Consider the following 24,541-nt stretch of genomic DNA (forward strand, 5'->3'; position numbering starts at 1 on the left):
AGTGACCAGAATCTTTTCAGAATCCATTACATATTTGTCAATCATAAAGGTGTCATTGAAACCGAAGTCTCCAAAAACTGGGCCTGTTTGAGTGTGTTTTAACTCCCAACTACTCCCTTGGAGCCATGAAAAAGTCCATTTAATGTTTTCATACTGTACAAACACAATCATCTTAGACAGAGTACGCACCAAATAGAGTTCTAGCAGCATTCTTATACAGAATGTGAAACCACTTGCACGTGGAAAACATGAGGGTACTCTCCTAACACATGTGGTTTTCCTGCTCTGCACACATCTAGCACGAACCATCCTGCCAGCAAACTCAAAAAGATACCTAAGTCATTTAGCCAGAAACTACAGTTTCATTATAAAGTCCATCCTCATCACCTAAGATGTGTTATTTTCCAGCTGAGTTGTTTTTCAATCATTGTTCCTATCTTTGTTTAGCAGTTCCTGTAAGAAGCACTTCCTTCCTAGCTGTTTCCTGATGTTCTGGATCTTCCTTCATAAGCATTGCTTGGTACTTTATGCTAATCTAAAACATACCTTTCTATTTTTTTTGGTATACTTCCCACACTTGTATAGTATTCATTTACAGATGCAGGTAACGCCATGTTTGATAAACTGGAATCTAAGTGACTAAATTATATTTGGCACAACTGAATTGACTGATTAAAAATAACTTCTCACATACAGGGCACACCCATTTACTGTTCACCTCAACTGTCCCCACACATACTTCTGCGTAACTCAGTACCAAAACATTGATTTAAAAAAAACTACTGTTTTGTTGCAATTTCATTTTAATAAGTATCTGAAAAGCAGCAAGCATGTCTCTCCTCTCTATCAAAAATGTCTTTTTCGCAGCAGCCTGGAGTTCAGTTTCAGATAATCACATTATAAACTCAAATCTAATTCTGAACATCTGACATAACATGGAAGAAATCCAGAGAACCCAGCATAGCTTTCTTGTCATGAGCTGCCTTCGTGTGCATACACAATATTTTTTGTCTCATTTTGTATTTAAATGGCAATGGTATTCTTATTAAATTAAACAATGAATCATAGAGGAATGGCAACTTATTTGCGTGGAGTGAAAAAATTGGTTGTTTCTCTTCCTTCTTTCTTCCACTTCTCTCTCTGTGTGTCTCTGTCACACACACTTATGCACAAACACATACACCCCTGACTTCTTACGTGACCAAATAAATTAAATAGGTGGTATCAAACACAATCTTTAGCACACATCCAGCTCATCTAAATGCTCTCGTTCCCTCCTGTCTTTTTCACTTAATGTTGCATTTTTCATACTCTAGGGCAGAGCTATTATGAAGCTGACTAAAAAAGGAAGACTATTGGAACGCTGCTTGTGTTACCTAACTTTTCTGTTTGTTATTTTATTGGTAGAGACACCTAATGTCCATCTGTGCCGAGCTCCTTCAGCACCCATCTGCTGTCCCTTTCACCCCATTCTCACCTCTGCCACCTCTCATCCCCCAGATCCCTGTTACACCACAAAGGCTACTTCATAAAATGACCAGGGTGTAAAACAAAACCCCATGAATCAACATGCCATGGAAACACAATTGTACATAAACTTGCAGCAATCCAGAAACAAAATGCCCAATATTTAATATATATTGGGGATGGAGTAGTCTAGAGTATGCAAACTGTTTACTGTTCATAATAACAGGAAAAGCCAATACGAGGAAGAAGTTTGAGTGTAGCAATGTCCCTTGCATGATCACTGGGAAAATAACAAGCACAAGTTTATCTCTGTACCAACTCCTCTTGATGTTCTGGATTATAAGGAAGGTTTAGGGCTCTGCCTAGTGGTCGCAATATCAATTACACTTGACTGGCTCCTAAAATATTAGCAAAAGAGGTGGATTACCTTGACATTTCGTTCCTAATGAATTTGATGAAAAGGATTCACATTTTCACCATATAACAGTCCAGATTATTGCAGGGTAATCCTAAAACCCTTCTAAAAGTTCAGAACTCTAGTTTATATCCTCAAAGAAACTCAATATTTCTGCCAACACTGCTGAGCAAAGTTTTAATTGAAATGCAGCACAAACAACTGAATGCATCCATGCCCATCCATGCTTTTAAATGCAATGGATATCAGTAATACACCACAAACACATACATACAGTACATACAAAAATGCCTACCTGGTCTCACCTAATAATCAAACTGAACATGTCAATTTCCCATGTCTTCCTCCAGAAGCAGCCTGGTGGTGGCTGCAATTTCGATTAATAGTGCAGCTGGGTGTGACTCTTGCAGGTGACTATATAATTCATTACAAGGCTGACTTGCAAAAAAATAATAACGTTCATGTAGAGTAAAAACTGCGACCGCATGAAGCTTTCACTGCAAATGCAATACAAAAGGTCAGGCAGCTTGCAGCTTGTAAATCCACTAGGAGGCGGCAACGCTAAAGTTAATAGTCTGCCAAAAGTAATCAGATATGATGTTGATGACTGATGCCAGCCCCTGTCTAAAGTAGAGGAGCTGCTGTGTGAACCTGTACAGACCAGCTTATGCCCACACACACACACACACACACACACACACACACACACACACATATATATACAGTAGACTATAGGGACTTGCTTTAAGTGTTTGCCAGTACTAATTCTACTGAAGTGATTTTCCTTTTCTCTCTCTGTCCATTTTGCTTTGGATCTTTGGGAAACTCTCAAGGGTCCTTTAGTCCCATCTGTTTGTGAGATAGTGACAACGGTTTGTAATATGATACATACTGTATCCACTGTATTGAATGTTGTTTTTATGCATTTTCCTAACTTACATCTACAGTAAAAACACATTTGTTGTTTGATGTCGATGCTTAGTGTGTAGCTGTGGTTTGCCTAACTTATCCTGCAGCTTGGTTGTGTTGCATTTAATAGGTACAGTTTCCAAATGATGCTGCAGTTAAATGAATAATGTTTTTGAAAAAATGTAATTAGCTCCAATCATTTACTCTAAACAAAGTGAACTGTTTTAGTGGCTAATGAGGAGCTAGGTGAGGTTTTGGGGACGTAGAATCTCAATATCAGCAAAGCAGATGGACCTGAAAGGATGGAGAGGGATTTGTTGGCAGTACAGGAAAGTCGACTCATATTTAATCCTATCTTTTCCTGAAAGTTTGCCTCAACTTTGCCAGTTCAACTCCGTTGGGAGATACTTGAACGTTAGTTTTAGCTAATGTTAGCTAAACTTAAAGAAAAGTGGCTAATGTGTAGTTAACCCCTGTAAGTTAAATGCCAAAAATCAGAGCAGTTTAAATGCTATTTTTAAAACTATAAGCTTTCTAGCTAAATGACGTAGAGTGTATTATTAAAAGTAAAAACACTAAAATGTAAAAAAATATACACAAACTAACCAGCACCAACGTGTAACATGGTTATCTACAGGTAAACGTTACATAACAAGGTTTTAACTTTACGTACAGCTGAGGTATCCAAGTGAAAATTGTCTCTGTAGTCCTAAAAGCTCCGAGTTAACGTTAAAATATACAAGCTACAGCATTTGTACACTATTGCACTACAAAGCTAACAGGAGCGGCACTACTCATACAAGTTAGAGTAACGGTAGTTAGCTACTATTAAACCACTTCTTAACGGTCGCTTGCAGGATACAAACGCGCTTTTTGCCATTTTGGACGAAAAATATAGTATTTAAGGAAGGAGTGGCTAGTTTAGGGCGAGTGTTGAACAAATACCTGCTGCAATACTTGTGAAATAGGGGCTGAATGGTGAGAAATCGATTACTTTCGAGTAACGAGCTCCGCAGCGGCTGCAGGCTGAGCTAGCAACAGAGAGCCGACCTGCTGCAGTTGTGTGAGGGCGCCGCTGGGTGAGTCCCTCTCTCCGCCGCTTCTGTCTCCACAGCTCCCTTTTCCCAAAGAAAAGAAGAGGAGAACTAGGTCCGGGGAGGAAGGCCGCCGCCATTATCGGGAAAGCTGACAGAAAATACCACTTTCACACGCGCAATCTGCTGCTAAATTGATCGGGACATGAGCAGTTTTCGGTGGCAGCAGGGCCACATTTCTACCGAAACACGGCGGAGATTGCAACAAACTCACCGTTGTCTCGTGTGCCCGGCCGGCCCAGCATTATGTGGGCACAACAATGGACAGAATAATTATTGAAAAAGCAACGTGGTGAAAACGAGCAGAAGACGACAGAAGCAGGTCTTTAAACGCCTTTATTTCGCATGTGGAAACCCGCCTTGCAAGGACCATAATTGGATTCCTCTATTGTTCGGGATATTTATTCCTTCCTTCCCCGTGTTGTAATTGCAGCGATAACTGTGATGCAAAACACGAGAATCCAGACATGGGTGGTGGATATTTAAGTCCAATGACCCCATCGCACTGATCGTGGTGATATCAGTTTTATCTGTGAATAGATACGACCCTGAGTGTATTCTGCGGCTTTTGCTTATGCACATCAGGCGGCGAGGGCTGCGGCAAGAGCTGGCCTGACAGATGCAAGAGGAGAAAGGGAGAAATGCGATGGTATGTGTCTCTACGTGCTCTCTCACTCTGATTTTTATTGGCGATTTCCTTGCGAAGCTGTCGGGAGCTACACCCCGGACAGCTGGGTAAATAAATATCCCTTTAAAGAGAGCCTGTCGGTGTGGAGAAGGTAGGCTATCCCAGGTCTGGGCGCTGCGTTTTCATTATGTAGACAGCAGGCCTGGCGTGGTCAGCCCCTCACTGTGCACCCTACAGCCCATGTTCACTGTTAATCCTGTGCACAACACACAACCTTACGAAATCTTATCTAAGTAAGTAGGTTATGTGGACGCAGTTGATTGAAGGTGGGTTTTGGGTGGGCTGTTCTGATGAGGCACTTTGGTTGTTTTTATCTGCAAAGAACTTGTCTGTTCATGTGGGTATATAAAAGGCCTAGCTCAGCTGAGCCCTGTGGACTGCCCATGGTTGGTTTTGACCCCACTAGAGCCGTTTGATCACTTCATGTGACAGGTTAATCATTTCATTAGAACCCCATAAATCATCTGTTTTGGCAGCATGCTTGACTCCAGGGGATTTTTATTACACATAAGTGAGATTCTGCAGTTGGTCATATTCTTTTTTTGCACTTATGAGCTCACTGTTATATCAGAATTGCATCAATGCTGTAATAATGGGAGCATTAATCAGTGCTATAAAAATGAAAGTATTAGCAGGGCGGGGAAGTTCAGCGTCCCTTGGTATTGATTGTACATGTGACGTGCTCTCTGTTCATAAGATCTTCTTTCATTTTGCCCATGAGCATGTAGCTGATAGCTGCTGTTGCATTTAGGCTGAAAAATGGAGACCGAGGTGCCTATAACATAGTCATTTTAATGCTTGTCACTGCTCAGCTGTCATTTAAAGACCACCACTCCCAACGTGTTTCTCCTGAGATGAATGTTTCGTATTTTTGGACTTCTTGACATCAGTGGGCCAATGCTGAAATGTATAATCAATCAATGAAAGATTACTCAGCAATTTTGATAAACAAAGTGAGATAAGATTTAACTAAAAAAAATCATCAGGAGCTGGCTGGTTCAGCCTCCTTGAATTTGTCACCTTGGGCCCAGAGAACGGGATGATTATCATTTGAGAAAATAATAACAAGATTAAATTACAGACAGAATAATAGCTGCAAACCCAGAATGGACAATACATCTAGCTGTCACTTTAATGAGACTTGTAAAAAAAAAAAAAAAATCTGTGTTTACTTCACTGTGGCCACAACTACATTGCTACTTAATTCTATATTCCCTCCCAGGAGATATAATGACCAAATGTCATAGGTGTTCTTGTCATTCTGTTGTCATTATGCATTGGTAGTGGCTGAAACTACAATGTTTGATCATGAATTCATGTATGTAGTGATATATTAATGCAGTGATTTCACATGAATCACCATTAATTGCTTCTGGCAAAATGTAATACTTGAAACATAAACAAGGCCATAGTCTCACAATCAAAGAGTCAATATTGGTTGGTCTTAAACATTATTCATAGCCTTTACCATAGAAAGGGCCCATTCCTTCAGTTTAATCTGTTTAACAAAGAGAATGAGCACAAAATGTACTGAAATGTGCCTCTTATCCTTTTTGCAATCCACTATTATAACAGATCACTAAATGTTTAAGAAGAATGTATGTATTAAAACCTTATTAATGTCCTAGTAATCCTTTAACCACATAAAATAGCTTATTAATATGTTTCTGGATCTATTTCTGTATGTAGTTTCTTGATACGTCCTAAGGTCTGGCACTGGCTGTACTATTGGTTTTCCTTTTTTGTTCTTTCCGCTTTGATTCAAAATGTATTTTTTTTGTTTTATTTGTCTGATTTCTTTTTTTTCTTTATTTTTTGACAGGATCTGATTCATACAAGGAATGAATGAAAGAACCCTCTGCTCATATCACTGCACTGCTATTTATTATAACTGAAGCCCTGCAGAAGAAAGAGAAATCTGATCTCCTCTGTGGATCAGCAACTTTATGGACAAACATTCAAGTGAACTCCTTTATACAGTGCCTGTTTATGGCAGGATGAGTGTCAAGAGGATATGATGGCAAAAAAGCAAGATGCACGATCGCCCATTTACAACCTCATTGTGGTGGGTTTGTCAGGAACAGAGAAAGAGAAGGGCCAATGTGGGGTTGGCAAGTCCTGCTTGTGTAATAGGTTTGTGCGACCCAGTGCTGATGACTTCTACCTGGATCACACGTCAGTGTTAAGCACCAGTGACTTTGGGGGTCGAGTGGTTAATAATGATCACTTTCTGTTTTGGGGGGAGGTGTCCCGGGTTCTGGATGAGGGGCCCGAATGCAGGATGCATGTTGTGGAGCAAACTGAATTTATTGATGACCAGACGTTTCAGCCACACCGTAGCACTGCTATGCAGCCGTACATCAAACGGGCAGCCGCGACCAAGCTGGCCTCAGCAGAGAAGCTCATGTACTTCTGTACAGATCAGCTGGGTCTGGAGCAAGACTTTGAGCAAAAACAAATGCCAGAGGGCAAGCTGCAGGTAGACGGCTTCCTGCTTTGTGTTGATGTGAGCCGGGGCATGAACCGTAACTTCGATGACCAGCTGAAATTCGTCACAAACCTGTATGGTCAGCTTAGCAAGACTAAGAAACCCATTGTGCTGGTCCTCACCAAATGTGATGAAGGAGTTGAGCGTTACATCAAGGATGCACATACCTTTGCTATCACAAAAAAGAGTCTACCAGTAGTTGAGACATCTGCACGCTCAAACATAAATGTGGATCTGGCCTTCCTTACTTTGGTTCAGCTTATTGATAAGAGCAGAGGAAAGCCCAAGATCATTCCTTACTTTGAGGCGCTGAAACTCCAGAGCCAGCAGATAGCTTCTGCCAAGGATCGCTATGAATGGCTAATCAACCGTATAGTAAAGAATCACAATGAAACCTGGTTAAACACCAGCCGACGCATGAACACCTCCCCAGAGTACAAAGAATATGTGTTCTTGGAGGGAACGGCTAAGTGTAAGAAGCTTTTTCAACAGCATGTCTACCGTCTGAAGCAGGAACATATTGAAAGGCGTCGTAAAATATACTTAAGCACTCTTCCCTTAGCACTTAGTTCTTTGGTGCCTGACCTGGATGAGATAGATCAGCTGAGCTGGTCTGGGGTGCAGAAAGTACTGGAGTCCAAGCAGCACTTTGCCCACTGGTTTGTTGTTCTGGAGGACTCGCCATGGGAGGACACATCTCACATCGATAACATGGAAGATGAGCGAATCCCCTCAGATCTACTGGAGACTGCTGAAGCAGAAGAACTATTTAATGCCCATCTGGAACATCTGCGTAATGAGTGCAGACGGGCAGAGATGAGACAGGAGTTTAAGCAGAAGTTGGCTTCATCCCCCTTTGTCACCCCTGGTAAACCTTGGGAAGAGGCCCGCAGCTTCATCATGAATGAAGAGTTCTACCAGTGGCTCGAGGAACCAGAGTACTTGGACCTGTACAACCGGCATCAGAAGGAGATCATTGATCGTGCTAAAGAAGACTTCCAGGAGCTTTTGCTGGAGTACTCTGAGCTTTTTTATGAGCTTGAAGTAGATGCCAAGCCAAGCAAGGAGAAGATGGGGGCAATTCAGGAGGTTCTGGGAGAGGAGCAGAGGTTCAAGGCGCTACAAAAGCTTCCTGCTGAAAGAGATGCTCTGGTATTAAAACATATCCACTTTGTCTATCACCCCACCAAGGAGACCTGCCCTAGCAGTCCTCACTGTGGTGACTCCAAGATCGAACACCTCTTAGCTTCACGTTTCCCCACGTGCTACCCCTTCTTTGATGTGAAAGCTCATTTTGGGGACACCAAGGCTGACAGAATTAACCTTGTCATACTGGGGAAGGATGGACTGGCCAGAGAATTTGCCAATGAGATTAGGGCTCTCTGCACAAACGACGACTGGTATGTGTTAGATGGGAAGATGTATGAACTGACGCTGCGGCCTATTGAGGGAAATGTACGTCTTCCAGTAAATTCCTTCCACACTCCAACTTTCACCCCACATGGATGTCTGTGTCTGTATAATTCAAAAGAGTCCCTCTCCTATGTGATTGAAAGCCTTGAGCGACTTAGGGAATCAACTCTAGGTCGAAGGGATAGCCAGCTGGCACAACTGCCGACGTCACTGCTGTTAGTCACTAAAAGAGGCGTAGGATCGTACGTTGACATAGGAGGAGACACTGCCTTAAACCTAATAACACAGGGACAGCAGGTTGCAAGGAGACTGCAGTGTAGCTTTTTAGACCCTGCCTCCCCTGGTGTGGGCTACGGCCATAATGTCAATGAGAGCCAAATTAACCAGGTGCTGAGGGGCCTTCTGGATATTAGGAGGAGCACATCTTTTAGTAGCAGCTCCCCTCCTCTCCTGCCTGAGCCTCTAGGTCTCCGAGACTCACCTCATCAGCCAGTCCCAGAGGCAGACCTTCGCATTGTCATGTGCTTAATGTGTGGAGACTCCTATGACATTGAGCAGCTCCTTTCCCCTTTCCTAATGCATCAGCACTGCAGGCCCATGTCCAATAGTGGCACCTCTGTGTTGCTGGAGCAGACAGTTGGTGGACACAAGCTGGCTATAGAGCTCTCTTTGCTCTCGTATCACGCCTCTTTCACTCTGCGGAAGAGCAGGTTAGTACACGGCTACATCGCTGTGTACTCGGTATCCCGAAAAGCCTCCCTCGAGACCCTGTGTGCGTTCTTGTGTGAGGTTCAGGACATCATCCCGATCCAGCTGCTGGCAGTGGGAGATAGCCAGGCAGAGCTCACTGACAGTGACTATGCCTGTGAGCAGCTGATCCAGGGGGAGGAACTCGCCCATGAGATTGAGGGTCGTTTTAATAGTGTGGTCTGTGGTTCTGGGGGGGTGGTGGGAGGCCTGCACAGGATAGAAATGTTCCATTCTTTTCTGATGGAGGTGGTAGAGAAGCGCAACATTGTGGAGGCCACGCACATGTACGATAATGTTGCCGAAGCGTGCACCAACGAAAACGTGTACTCGCCACGCTGCAGCTCTCCCAGCCCCGTCACCATGTTCCTGGATTCAGAAGATGACGTAGAGCCGTCACCGCCATACTATGATGGCACGCTCACCTCCCACAGTGGGGGCTTCAACCTGCCTGACTTAGATTCCAGTGACATCTCTGTCATCTCTGATATCAGGGACTTTGAGAACAAGCTCAACAACAAAGTACCCCCTCAAGTGAGAGTTAAGCCGGGTGTCACTTTTGATTTCAGGAAGGTGAGCCGTAACCCATATATGGATACACTAGGCCACCGTCGCTCCCTGCCCTCCGCTGTTACCTGGGTCCCTGGTGGGGATGTGGGCTATGATCCCTCAGATTATGCTGAACCCATTGATGCTGTCTCCAAACCCCGCCCCAGCAATGAAGAGATCATCTACTCAGTGCCACATGACAGCACACAAGGCAAAATCATCACCATACGCAACTCTAACAGGATGCACTCTAATGGAAACGGCTCCGACAGCGAAGCAGACAGCAGCTCTCTGGAGCGAAGGAGGAAGTTCTCTGCAGTCGGGGTGAAGCCTCGGCTTTATCGTGACCGCTCTAAACGGCTGGGCAAGTTCAGCAGCTTTCGCACGAGCTTCATAGGCAGCGATGATGAGATGGGAGCTCTTCCAAAGTCCAAAGAGGATGACTTTGGCACCCTGAAAGGCGAAAGTCTTGTTAACGAAGAGAGTGAGGACCCGAAAAAGAGGAACATTCTAAAGAGCCTGCGACGAACAGCCAAGGTTTGTAGAATACCAACTTTTTCTATTTCAATATTTCCTTTGATTTGTCTCTGTTGTATCAGTGCCAACAAAATGACTGTTCTATACAGCACTATCACAGGTGGCATAACATATTTGAATTCATAGCTGTGTGAGCTTGTTTGAACTGTGATAATTGCAACTTTTACAGCTTATGGTTAACACATTTTGTTAGATGTTCAATGGAGTGCAACTTAGCAGCAACTCATTTATTCATTTAAGTCACCAAGTCTTCTGTCTTTTTACAGAAAACAAGACCAAAACCCCGTCCAGCTATTCCCAAGCCTTTGGAGAGTAACTACTTTGGGGTCCCTCTCGTGAATGTAGTATCCCCAGATAGACCCATCCCACTCTTCATCGAGAAGTGTGTCCGCTTCATTGAGACAACGGGTAAGATATTTTGTTTTCTAATCTCTTTTTAACCATCATTGTTATGCTCTATTTGATGTGTGCAAAATTAACAGAGAAATACAGACAATGCTGCCAGTATTCACAAGAGCTTAATATGTTTTTTGAGCTCAATGGTATTGATCAGTGATCCAAACTACTACTATTACTAAACTCCAAACCTGTGCACCTGCTCATGACTGCAATCCAATGAGAAAGTAAATCAAGGGTGTATTAAGTTAAGTACTCCCCCAGAAACTGCCAGCTTCTGTATCGTCATGTCTGTTTGCAAAGTGGCTAATGAAGTGTTTGTGCTTTTCTTGGTTCCCACTGTGACTCCCCACCCACGTCTTCCCCTTTTTCTCTACTGCGCTCTTTTCCCCTCAGGCCTGAATACAGAGGGTTTGTACCGTGTAAGCGGCAACAAGTCAGAGATGGAAAGCATGCAGAGGCAGTTTGAACAGGGTGAGTTGCTCATTGCGCTTGTTTGAACCAGCTGTTTGACATGTAATTATGTGACTGTCTAATCAAAACATAAACAGAGAGTTGCCAAAGGAAAGTGACATGCGACTAATTGCTCAGTCCTGATGACAGCTGCTACTGTTGGGCTTGTTTTCCTCCTCGATCCTTTGACTCTGTCATTGTCTTTGTGTAGACCATGGATTAGACCTGGTGGAAAAAGACTTCTCCATAAACACTGTGGCTGGAGGCCTCAAAAGCTTCTTCTCTGAGCTGCCTGAGCCCCTGGTGCCTTGTGCTCTGCAGGTGGATCTACTGGATGCTTTCAGTAAGCAAACACTGCTGGGCTGGGAGGGTCTTCACTAGAACATAGAAAGATTATTTCTTTAAGAGGAGAGAGGGCTGGGAAGGTTTTAGCAGACCTGCTTTGCTCTGTTTAAGTGTTTTAGTCTTCACAAGAACAATTGTAATAATAGTATGCAGATACATTGTAGCTTGAAATTACTGGGTGGTGATCAGTTTTAATGAAGACAATCCTCTGTGCAGAAATCAATGACAGAGAACAGAGGCTGTATACCATGAAGGATGTCCTGAGGAGGTTCCCCAGGGAGAATTACGATGTCTTCAAATATGTAGTGAGCCACTTACACAAGTAAGTTCTCTGTCTAGTATTCAGATCTCTTGATAGTCGTCTGTTGTCTCCCCACTGTATGATGCTCATGAATAAAATGCTGTGGCTCTGTGTGTTCTCGCAGGGTGAGCCAGCTGAGCAGGTTGAACTTGATGACCAGTGAAAACTTGTCCATCTGTTTCTGGCCCACCCTCATGAGGCCAGACTTCTCCACTATGGATGCTCTGACTGCCACACGCACCTACCAGACAATCATTGAGACCTTCATCCACCAGTGTGCATTCTTCTTCTACAACCAACCCCTCCTCGACTCCCCCACCGGCCTAGCAGGCCTCCCTGCCTCACCCACCACCACCCTCAGCGGGAGCTCTGCCTACTCTTGTTACCGCTCCTCCCCGCCCCACACCACCGCACACTTCAGCCCACTGCAGCAGTCCCCTCCCACCACACCCCAGTCTCCCCTGCAGTCTCTGCTCCCTCCCCTCCACCAACACCCCCACTCCCACCATTCCCCTGCTGAACAAGAGACACTGTGAGAGACAATGAAACCATGTGTGCCCATGATGATGCTGGACCTTATCACCAACACACTAAAAAAAGAAAAAAAAAAAAGAAAGAAAACGACGGCGACAACAGGAAAAAAAAAAATACATGTGCACTTGCACACCACATTTTTGATCATGGACAACCTAGGTTATGAAGACAGGAGACAGAAAGTGTCTGAGAAACTACCCCAACCTGCCGTTTGTGTTCATACTTGTGTGCATCGAGGCAGGCTACCATTATCAGTGAAGCGTCCTCTGCCCTCTGAACCTCTGATCGCCTGGAATTGGATGTCAGATCAGAAGTGGAGGACAGGGTCACCGTCACAGCAAGCCTGTCGTCTGTCAACAGCCACCACTTATCCTACACTACCAAGAAATAGAAAACCTCTACGCCAAGCTGGAAGAAATGATTTGTGGCCACCATGTTTTTATTACGTGTAAAACTCTTAGTTTTTTTTCTCTTCAAAGTACTGCCACTGGATTTATAGACTGGTCCTCTGTAGGTCCTTTGGGCAGCAGTTTGCTCCATATAGCAGAGGTTCCTCTGTGTCTGCCTTTTGGGTTTCTCTCATCGGCTCTACCTGAGCGGGTCAGCATGGGGAGGGAAGGGAAGGGACGGGGGGTAACACATCCAGGGATGCACTTTAATGATCACTGTTGTTGTTTTTTTTTTCCCCTCGAAAGGGTTTTTTGACATACTGTTTTCTTGTGTGTTTTTAATTTCACAGCTCAAACAGCCATACCCATTGCCTCTACAGAGCTCTGGCAGATCAAACTTTGTTTACATCAAACTTGTTTTTTATCCACAAACTTATCTGAAGCACTTTTTGATAGTGTAGTGTTAAATATGAAGAAATGCCACATTGATTAACTGTCCATGTTGTTTGTTTAGTGGTTTCGTGTGGCATCAGTGCAGGCTTGTAAAACAAGATCCTTTTGTAAAAACTTGCCGTCTTTCAGGTGGATCTAGGCGTCCCATTGTGGGTTAATGGGAAGTCTGAATCGACTCGTGTTCCTCATTCATCCAGCCATGTGAAAAATGGTTTTGTTTGTCCTCTTTCTAGCTGTCGGTTGATCAGAGTGGATGTTTAGGGACTTTGGTTTAATTAGGCCATTGTAATATCAGAGAAGACTTTGCTTGCCATCAGTAAAGTGAAGGAGAAATGTTGCCATTTTGAATGTGTAACCTAGTCATACCGTAACACAAATTTACATTACCATCTGGTGCCCATGGAAACCAAACGCTTGAAACATGATAGGTTGCTGGATGTGTTGCTGTGGCTGTCTATCAAACCAAGCTCTTTGTATTCATGTAATATTAAGGACCTTTAACTCAGAAGGTTTAGTATTCTCAACGCACTGTTACTGCTAGTCCTGCTATACGATACAATGACCAGTAGAAGTGAAACATTTGTGGATGGACACATTCAGGAAGCACCTGCAGCCGTTTACCTGCTCTAGTTACTTAGTTTTGTGCTGGCATATTGTCCCTTTTCTTTGAAAACAAGCAGCACATTTTCAGTGGTAGCACTGTCAATGAAGGCATGGTAACTTTAACCATTAAACTTTTGAGAGGAAGTACTGTCTTTTCAGTGGAGATGAGGAAAAAATGGACAACCGTGCTTACGAGTTCTGGAGGACTGTGGCTCTGTTACGGTTCTTGGGTGCAACAATGACCGGAAAAGTCAGATCATTGGTTGTATTAGTATTTGGGATCGTCAATTACTGGTACTATTGGAATCGTAATGCTGTCGGAAGCCAGTCGTTTTATGAGCTGAAATGAGGGCTCTTCTCAAACTGCTCAGAAGCTGTAACGTTTACACTGGCACCGAACCAACTAAGCAACTGTCCCATTATGACACGATTCCTGGAAGAATATAATGTTACTGCATCACTTGACCTCTGACACGACCTCGGCAAATCTGCCATTCAGTGAGCAAAAAGTGAGTGCATACTACTCTATAATGGTTGTTTATTTGTATGTTGGGGAACACCACCCTTTAGTGAATGGTAGAAAACATTTCTAGTGTGTATTTCAATGATTGAAAGTCCATTTTTACAATTTTTGTGAATGGTTCAAGGCCACTTAAGTTTAGTGCATGATTTAAAAAAAAAACAAACGACACACCAAGGGAGATGGATGAAAGCCTCTCCCTGTTTTAAAACATGAAATTAGAACAAAAACCAATACTAAAGTGAAATAGCTGAAACGTGAAAGTTTATGTACTGTGCACCAGGAGCAAACCATGGAATTTGTCTGACTGAGAATAGTGTTTGAAGATGAAGGCCTTATGTGAACTGTATAATAGTTAATAAATTAAATCTTGTAAAATTGTCCTCAGCTTCGTTGTGGTGTATGTGGGTATGTGTCTTTCATTAATCTTTTTTTTTTCCAGTTTCAGAAGTAGATCGATTCATTGTTGGCAAGTTTGAAACGAGATTGGAACTGCATTGTTAAAACTGGGTTTTTTGATTGCAATTTGCGGAGAAACACAATGGCACTTTGATTAATATTTTCACAACAATGGTACCCAAGGAATTAAAAATATCAAGCATCCCTTTTTGCTAGTTAAAATGTCATTATTGTGTAAAAACGGAAGGTAGGGCAGTTCTTGAAACGCCCTTGCACACCCTGCTGCCAACTGATGACACATGAAGCTGTTATTATCCATGTTTTAGCTGTAACAGTGGCATGTGGCTTCCTATTATTAGTATTCCCCAAACTGACAGCTTGGTAAACAAGCACGGCAAGGCACGAACATACATCTGTCACTGCTGCTCTTTGCTGTATCAAATTCAAATAGTACCAAATCATCTCTACCCAAACATGACTTGTTGTCTGTGAAGATGATCTGGGTCAAAGGTTGTGTGAAGCATCCTTAATAACAAACAAACTAATTCTGCACAACAGGCATGCAGAAATACCTCCACTGTAGGAGCTATAGTATTTAAGCACTGGTGCATGTGACTCTGAAAAACATCAATTATTCACAGCATATCCGTCATGAGTGACTGCACTCTTTTGGGAGAATACTTTCGTCACAGTATCTGTTAACCTCTGTGGAGGGGGTCCGGCATGATAATGCAATGATGCCATCTTGTGGCTGCTTAGCTGTAGAGCTTAATAATTGCAGTGGATTATCATGGAAGTGCCCCCTTTCCTGTCCATTCTTTACATTAAGTTACAGCATTTAAATGGGCAGTCTATCGATTTTACACCTGAAGTTCAACCTTGCTCGTGCTGTGGACAGGGGCGGATCCAGATTAATTTTAGTGGGGGGCACACGAGGGTACAACAGATATTTTTTGAGGGGGCACCGAAAAGTTATAAGAAAAAATGAAATCTGCTACCGACCTCTCGCTTTTACAAAGTATTTTTCATGTTGTTTTTTTGGCTCTTTTAACCCAATAGGAAAGCTGTATATGACCTTTTCATTTTGGACTGTTAACATTCAAATTATGATGGACTTGTTTCCTCATTTATGTGAATTACAGCATCATTAGCTGCAACATCTGCCTGTTATGTAAAACTAGTAAGCTCAATGACAGAATCCTGAGGGCAATTAAGTGACAAATATTGTACAAGAACAGCACTGTATTCAACCCTGTCAATTTCCAGTTCTTAGAATGTTTACTGACAATTATCACACCTAAAATAAGAAATAATATTCTGTACTTTTAGCAAGTAGTTCTCAGCTGTAAACCATAAACATCATAGGGTTATGTATAATAATCAGTCTAAACCAAAATGAGTACTACCCAATACACAGTGAACAACAACAATCTGTACCCTTGATCTGTGGTAAAATAATCTGAAAAGTTCTGTGCATAATGTCAATTTTAAAATACAACAAAATACAGTAAGCAGTGCTCTATACATTTAATAGTAAACCTGAGAACAATAATAAACAGTAACAATATTCCATATTTTTAAGTCATTTAATAGTGCACAGCTCAGCAAACATCATAGTGTTCTGCACAGAAATCACAAAAAGCTGCTCTCAATAATCTTTCACAGTGAGCAGATGTTCCTGTGTTGCAGGTCCATGGGCCAGATGTGGCCATCGAACAGCCCGGGGGGGGTCTGGCACAGTGGACTTCCGAGAGCACCTCCTCTTTTTGCATTCTTCACATGGGATGGAAATAAAGTAACGTTGGTTTAGCACATCGATCAAAGGCCTGTAGGTGTAAAGCAGGAAGCCCTCCACAATGAGGATGTGAGTCTCCTCCTCCTCCTTGTGGTCAGACATTGGGACGATCTCTGTGTCCAGGGTGTTATTATGCTTCAACTTTAGTGAAGTAAACTAAATTTATTTCACTAACCCAGCCCTCTGGACTTCCAGTAAGCTGTGTTCCTATTGGCTGTCCAGGTGGCTGCTTGGTGTTATCAGGAACACCTGAGCAGCTCAGTGTCTTCCTGCTTCATTTGTCTGCAGTCAAACATTTCCTCTGCTTCTCTTCATTGATCCGGGTTTGACTCCGTTGCTTTAGTTTGTTCTTTAGGCGTTGGTTTGCAGCTTCCAGCAGCAAAATTGACTTTAATGTGTTTCTTGGTGAGTTTTAGGGCTTTACTGAATAGTTCTCTTGGTAAATGTGGTTCTTTAGTCACAGTTAGCACATGGTGCTAATGTGTGCAGTGATTAGTGGATTTGGTGCAGCTGAGTTGTGTCTTTATCTTGGCTGTAGTGAGTCTTTAGAGGTTTTTGGTCAGACACATTCTGTATTCTTGTTTATGAACCAACGTTGGTTGTCCAGAAGGTAAAGAGTTCCTGTCCCGATTCTCTGTTTAAAGAGGTTCTCTGGTAGGCTTCAGGAGACTTTAGCGTTTGGGTTGTGCTAGTTTGGTTTTTGTACGGTTTCATTTGGACGACTATCTTGAGGCCCCCTCCATGTGGTTTAGTTAGGTTTTCTGTGACAGTTCTACAAAACAACCTGCAGCAGAAGAGACTTTGAGAGTTTTTAGGAAGTTCAGGAGACCAGACTTTAGAGCAGCAGAAACATTTGTCAGCAGTTTAAGCAGGAGAAGGTGAGCTTCAGAGTAGAAATGAGAAGGAAACCTTCTTGACCCGTGTGGTGAGGTCCTGTACCAAGAGTTTGAGCAGGTTAGAAAGAGTCTGCAGTTCTGTGTAACTAATGGTACCTTTTGATCTCCACAAACTTTACTCTTGAGTGAAGAGAATCAAAGTTTGGTCAGGATTTCTAAAGAACTGACAGGTGAAGTCTGAGAAGAACTCAGATGGATGGTCTAAATGTGAAATCAAGACTCATGGTCACAAGTTTTAAGGAGAGTTCTTCGAAAATCCAAGTCGACGAGTTTTCTCGAGTTTCCACCAGGTCGGAGGCAGAACAAGTTGTCATGAAGAGGTGTTGAAGTCGGCGAGGATGGAGTGACTTTTTACAGCGACAAGAAGGAAGACGACTTTTCTTTTCTTTCTGGTTGACTTGATGCTGTCAGATGCAGATGTTGGAGCCGATTCTGATCTTTCAGGATAAAAAGCTGCTTTTCCTTCATGGACTTCTCAGGAAATTATTCTCTCAGGTTTTCTCTATTTATATTTTATCTTTGATTATTTCATTATTGTAAAATAAAGTTGGAGGGATAAAGACTCATTTAGTTATTTTATTCCAGAAATCTTTGACGTTAGCAGAACTAAACTTCCATTTTCCTTCTTGTACTTCTGATACTAGCACTAAACGCGTCTTCAACACGGATCATCTGGTTTTAATGAATCAGCAGCAACATTACAACAACAAATGAGACCATTTTCAAAAAATTCATGAAACTGAAGTCATTTAAAACTATCAGAGCCGGTTTTAGTGTCAAATTAAAGCTAGAACATTAACGTTACTGTTTTATTCACATTTAAGTTTCCTGAACATTACATTAACATCAACCAGCCACAGTTTTATGAACTTAATGAACCACATTGCAGGAACACAACACACTTCAGCTGCTGTCAGGAAACAACACAAAAATTGTTAGCTTGATGCTACATTTAGCTGCTATTTAGCACTAGTCAGCTAGCTCGGTTAGCATTGCTAATTCACATTAAAGCTAATATTCACTGGATGCTAACTCTCTTTTATGTTCAACACACAGAGAAATCAACTCCAACTCCTGGGGTTCACTGCTCACACATCTGACTCTAAAGTTGAACATAAAGTTCATTAAAACCAGCACCGATCAGTAAATTATCATTTATTACCTACCAGCTGTCCCAGTCCTTCAGTGTCTGTTGGTCCAATCAGCCGAAGGACTGAATTACTGAACTGAAAACTGATTAAAACAAGACAACGGACAGTAAAACTGTCTGTGGAAAATGTGCTGCTGCTCCGACGATAAATACCAACAACTCAAACAAACTTGGTGGAAGTGTTGCTTTTAGTGATTTTTTTTTTAAAAATAGCAAATATGAGGCTTTTATTTTTCTGGAAGTAAAAGGAAACGTTGCTTATCCGTAGTTTCGCTAAATTAACTTCAGCTGCATTTTCATCATGTTCACACTGATAGAACTTTTTATATTAAAATAGCTGCACTTCCTTTATATATTTAGTCGTTTCTTATGTTGCTGCTGTTTCATTGCAATTATATTTTAATAATATCACTTTAAATAGAGATAATTGAAAAGAAAAAAACAGGCTCTGAAATACTCAGTGAACTGATGCGTCTAGTGTTAAATTGAATAAGAATTCTTAACAATATAAAATGTAACTGACTGAGCTGTATTAATTAAATTGAGATATTTCAAATTGAAAGAAACACAACATTGACTGAAAGATTTCAGTCAATTAAACCTTAAATTCATTTACCTAAGAAAACCATCCTTTGATGTCTTACCTTAAAATGACCAACATTTTTAGAAAATATAGGTGCAAAGTAAAAGTTTCACACTAAAGATCACTGATGAACATTTAATGGCATTAACTCAGTTATTATGAGGAAACAGATATCCATTTCTAATATTTCTATCAAATATGTTTATACCTTTGAAATATACTGGATATCAATAAAAATGTCTGCATAGTGAAATCTATGAAGTCCTGCATTTATATATCATAGTGATGTTTAAATAATGGGAACTGCAGTTCACGTTCAGTCAAGTTAGCGGAATTACAGATAAACAACATTTCCAGGCTTCTCTGACAAATAAAAGCCGTGATTTGTTTTACGGAAAAATTACATGATTTCAAAAATGTGTCTTTGAAAATGTAAGTCGAACTGTGATAAGCGTTAGCTAGCTGCTCCACTTGCTCTGAATATTTTTGTTCTCGTCTTTGTCAAGTCCAAATGACAAATTAATCCATATTCTGGCTACATTAGGACAACAGCATCTCTGAGTGACCGGAAGTTAGCCGACCTAGCGGAAGTGCTAATGAGGTCTGCTCTGGCATGGATTATTACCGTCACTCATGTAGCTTTGAAAATAAATCCTGTCCAAGACACAGAGCTGTATCTCCGTTTCAGTGTGAGGTCTAATGTTTCTTTGTGTGACTGTGTATGACTTCCTCTAATAAAATCCTTCTGTTCACTGTGAGCTGCAGCCATAGATATCTATCTGATTCATGTCTATGCTCCATAGACTGTATATAAAGTGGATGTTGCATCTGGCTCCAAAATTGAAGCCCACCCGGAAGTGTCAAAAATTTGCAATATCACACTGTCCGCTAGGGTTGGCTCCAAAAAGCTTTTGCTCCATAGACCCCAATTCATTACGCTCTAGGAACTATGTCAGCCTATTTGTTGCGCTGATTGGTTGTATACCTACCCAATTGCTGCAGAGTGATTTGAAAGACAACCTTTTAGCTCGCCTCCCTCCCTGTCAAGCGTTCCTAGACCCTTGTGTCTTAAGAGCTGGGTCTAGCGCGGCTAGGCTAGAAATTCACTGGATTTTGATTGATTTTTATGTGAATATTCTTCAGAAAAATTTTTAACAATTCTTTTTTTCCACCAAAAAATGTTCAAAGATTTCACAAAAATGTTGAAAATGAGAAAATCAGAAGTTTCACTGTGAAAATATATTTTTCCCCTCACAATTTCAAACTTTAAAATGGATCAATTTTGACCCCTAGGACGACACAAGGGTTAAATCTGTGTCTCGCAACCTTACCGAAGTAAAACACTAAGTCGCTGGAGTATGTGGGATGTAGTTACTGGGGCGTAGTTATATAGTATAACTGACATATTTACACATGAATTCCTTATTAAATTCACATGTATGCTGATATGTGATCGCCACATCTCCTTATCACCATGGTTTTGCCAGTTTCAGATGGAGTGAAGGTTGAGTTTTTAATGTTCTATCTATCCCATCCGCTGACCATTACTGCCGCTACTGTATTTCTAATGATATACTCTATTTTTCAGATTTATACTTATATTTTTGATTAAGGTCCCTCACTGGCTATTGATTTAATCCCTAAAAACTAATCTCTGAGTATCAAAGCTATGTATAGAATTCATTCCCCCACCTCCATGAAAGCAGTTCTCGCAGCGTTGCTTCTTCTAGAACACACAAATTTGTCAAATCCCCAGTCTTGAGGAGTCTTTCTCTCCACCCACCCCTCCTCACGTACTGCACACCAGCTCGCCTACACCTCTGTTCAAACCCTATAAAACTACTCTATGCAATGGCAAGTTGTAATATTGGAGTAATTCAGCCCTTCGTGTTCCAACCACAAACTGATTCCGAAGAAAAATAATAATACAGAAAGGTTTGTTCCATATGAAACCCCAGAAGTCTAAATCTGTCCTTATGTCAGTCATGGTGTGGGCTGCTTATGTCACTCATGATGTGTTTTCCAGCAAAAAACAAAAAAGTAACACACCATATATACATGTAACAAGGTAAAATAATACAGCCTGATTTTCATTTTCATGTAATGTCTCTCACTGATTGGCTGAATAATCCTGCTGCCTCCTTTTAGGGACTTTCTGTTTACTATCCTGCTATACTTTTTTAGTTGTTTATCTGTTAATTTAATGTGACGGCTAGCTCAAACATCTTCAAATGACATTCAAACAGACCTGTTTAGAATGACAGAAGCCATGACGTATGAAAGATAGCTTTATTGCACAAGGTGTTAGAATGATCTTTTTAGTTTTTGCTTTCTTTTCATAGAAAATGTACCTTTGAACACAAGCAATTGCTATAACAAGCAACTCAAACAAATGTTTGGGATTCCCTCAACATTTTTTTTTTTTTTTTAGTTTTTGATTTTCATACATTTTTTCCTTCAATTTTTCCCTTTTAGCAAGCATGCAATGACTTTTTTTGAGGATGAAGAAAATACAAAATAATGATAATAAAAAAGTAAATAGGACAAATGACAACATCAAAAGACTTTTAAAAAAGAATAAAAATTCAACAAATTAGTATCAAAAACATAAAGGGAAAGAAAAATGTTTTTTGCCCATTTCAGAAGTAAAATATTTTATTTTGATACTATTTCAATTTTGAAAGTGGGGCATTCAACCCTGATGTGTCCCCTGATTTATTCTGACGAAAATAGCTCTTCATACAAAACTGTGTTTTATGTACAAGACTTAATCTATAAACAACACTGACAAAGGTAGAGATGATGGATCTAGTATGGTTAGGGCGGTGAATTTTTACTTTAATTTATCTGAACGGGGGAAATGACGGGAGCCTGAATGATTCAGGTTTACAGACCGACTCCAGTCCAGTATATACACAGTACAATAGTAGTTTGTGTGACCAAAAGAGCTACGAGTCCCTGATTTCACTTGGCTGAACTAGTTTTATCCACAGGCCACATAGCTTAGTACTGTTTGGCCTCTGGAACTAAAATTTAGACAAAACCCCAAAACAAATGGAAAAAAAACAAAAAACAAAAAATGAATATTACAAATCGAAATCAACAGACCAACAGATTCCCCTCCCCTAAAACAAACAAACAAGCAAACAAAGCAAATGGATAAATAAAATATAAACCACAAAACACTATCATGGAGATGCTTGAGAAAGACATTCCAATCGGTTCTTGTGTGAATGTACACTGGCGCAAACTGGAGGGGTGTGGAGACAAAGAAAGTGGGACATTTACAGTACTTCAGACAGGACAACAACAAAGATATCAATTGAGTGAACATTATATAATTTTTCAAAACTGAACTCCCTGACATATAACATCTTAAATTATTTTTTTACTTCATTCACATCATGACTGGGATTCCTTCAGCTACTTGTCTCTGTTTCTCTGAAGAGCAAAGATCGGCTGAGTGGCACTGAGAAGTCGGTAGGATGCAATACTGTGTCTGTGACCGTCATCCAGGCCACAAAACAGAGGCCTTAATACTGAAACGACGACTGACGTCTGGAGCCACTTTGCAGCAAACCTCCTCCCAGCACAAAACTTATCTGAGGATCCTCTGAGACACTCGTTTGGTTTCTGAATGTTATTGTATTTACGAACCACTCAGGCTGACGACCAGATGAATAAAAAGCCAAAGAGCCTACATCTTCATGAGTAAATAATAAATCCTTGAAGGCCTTGCATCATGATTTTTTTCCAGTTGTTCACCCAGTGATCTGTTGCCTATCTGGCTCTTCTCATCTGGAAAAGCTCCACTCTTTGACCACACCAGAGCGATACACTCTTCTGTTAGTCGGCCCACATACAGTAACATACAGTAACATCCCGCATATATACTTTTCTTTCTTTAGTCCAACCTTTTCTAAATTTCTCTTCTTTTAAATTTCATGATTGAGCGATTGTCTCATTCTTAAAATTTGTCATTAAATTGCTGCATATACTACTACACTATTGTAGTACATACAATTTATACTTTGTCATAATTTCACTTAAATGTCAATAATATACCTACATAGAAATATATATGTAAATTCTTTATAATACCAAATATTCTCTATTTGTAATGTGAGAAATTATAGCTGGTTCATTTGGGTTGTCATGATTTGTAAAAGTTGCGACACTGTTCAGCTGCAGAGCGATGTGTGGAGAACATTAATGTGGTAGAAGTTTCATCCTTCTCGGAAGTGAACCTGAATCATGTTTGTTTGTTTTTTTTGGAATCACCTTTAAGAGAGAATCTGCCAATATAAATGTGGGACTTTAAGAGACACAAAGAGGGTGAAAGATACAGTAAGAATAGGGAACTTAACTGGAAGTCTTGCAAATTGACAATAATACTCAAAGTATGGAGGACAGTATGTGTGTGCGTATGAGAGACAGGATGGCCACACAGCTTCATACTGGCTATTGTAGTCTTCATCATCATAAACATAGAGCTCTCAGCTCCTCGGTTAAAGTCAGTATTTCCAAATGACCACAGAATCGCTTCCTGTTTTTTTTTTTTTCATTTTTTTCGTTTTTGTTTTCTGCTGTGCAACTCCTGTGAAAACTGAGCGGAGCTGAGCACCAGCCGGCTGGAACTGTTAGTTGGAGTTAGTAGTTCTTTTATAGAGTCCCACGTGGACATGAAAAGTAAGGGTTAGCTGGGTCTCTGTCTGGGAGAACACCTTTCCCAAGGAGAATTAGACAGGATGCTGGGCAGTTCACCATTAGTTGGGTTTAAAGAAAGATGGCTGCTTGCCCATTCTGGCCCAGACTGAAGAGTGCCAGATTGGGCCGGCTGAGGAGTGGGACAGCAGCTCGAGTCTGTGCAGGAGAAGCAACTACACCAGCGTGTACGACTTGGAGTAGGCCCCCACACTCTGTTTCTGCAGTCTCCCCAGTGCAGAGGAGCTGCTCTCGAGCAGTGAGTCTCTGGAGCCCCCCACCTTGTTACTGTTGGTGGGGTTGCTGCTCGTGCTGGAAGTGGAAGCTGTTGCTGCATTGTTGGAGCTGGGCATGGTGAGAGTCCTTTGGGGCAAGGTGGCGGTGCCCGAGCTCGCACCCAAGCTGCCCAGCCCAGAGTGGCCCAGCGTCAGGGCCTGCTGCTTGGCAGGGTCTAGAGTCTTGTGGCGGCCCTGGGTGTGATACGCCCGCTGCGTCAGGCTGCGGATCGAGGCTTCCCGCGGTGGCACAGCCGGGCAGGGGTCATGCAGCTCCCCTTGCTTGCGGAAGAACGGATCTGTCTTCATGTAGAGGGGTAGATTGCAGAATTCACCTGAGAATGGCAACAGAGGAGTCAGGACTTGTTATCAAATTTATAGACAACACAACAACTTTGTTAATCCCCAAAGGGAAATTATTCATATATATATATATAT

The 24,541-nt window shown here is 41.6% G+C and overlaps 2 protein-coding genes across 3 annotated transcripts in view; one reads left to right on the forward strand and one right to left on the reverse strand.

Moving 5' to 3' along the window:
- The first annotated feature begins 3,827 nt into the window (after positions 1 to 3,827).
- arhgap35b (Rho GTPase activating protein 35b) lies at positions 3,828 to 14,682 on the forward strand. Its single transcript, XM_022210516.2, has 7 exons — positions 3,828 to 4,534; positions 6,396 to 10,307; positions 10,574 to 10,715; positions 11,100 to 11,177; positions 11,368 to 11,499; positions 11,718 to 11,823; positions 11,927 to 14,682. The coding sequence occupies exons 2-7, from the start codon at positions 6,588 to 6,590 to the stop codon at positions 12,336 to 12,338; spliced, it is 4,590 nt and encodes a 1,529-aa protein (XP_022066208.1). The 5' UTR covers positions 3,828 to 4,534; positions 6,396 to 6,587; the 3' UTR covers positions 12,339 to 14,682.
- A 6,717-nt stretch (positions 14,683 to 21,399) lies between these two features.
- Positions 21,400 to 24,541, reverse strand: part of LOC110962532 (cell adhesion molecule DSCAML1-like) — a 60,735-nt gene continuing 57,593 nt past the window's right edge. For both annotated transcript variants that reach the window (XM_022210528.2, XM_022210527.2), the window contains exon 33: positions 21,400 to 24,438. In XM_022210528.2, coding sequence (XP_022066220.2) covers positions 24,005 to 24,438 — 434 coding nt within the window. In that variant the 3' untranslated portion in view covers positions 21,400 to 24,004. The remainder of the gene's footprint in view (positions 24,439 to 24,541) is intronic.

This window comes from Acanthochromis polyacanthus, chromosome 17 (genome assembly GCF_021347895.1).
Source record: "Acanthochromis polyacanthus isolate Apoly-LR-REF ecotype Palm Island chromosome 17, KAUST_Apoly_ChrSc, whole genome shotgun sequence".
NCBI lineage: Eukaryota > Metazoa > Chordata > Actinopteri > Pomacentridae > Acanthochromis > Acanthochromis polyacanthus.

Bases quoted from the DNA above. Each gene is read 5' to 3' on its own strand.
- arhgap35b (XM_022210516.2), top strand. From the start codon at position 6,588: ATGATGGCAAAAAAGCAAGATGCACGATCGCCCATTTACAACCTCATT. The intron at 10,716-11,099 runs GTAAGATATTTT...TTTTCCCCTCAG, and splicing joins CCGCTTCATTGAGACAACGG to GCCTGAATACAGAGGGTTTG. The intron at 11,824-11,926 runs GTAAGTTCTCTG...GTGTTCTCGCAG, and splicing joins GTAGTGAGCCACTTACACAA to GGTGAGCCAGCTGAGCAGGT.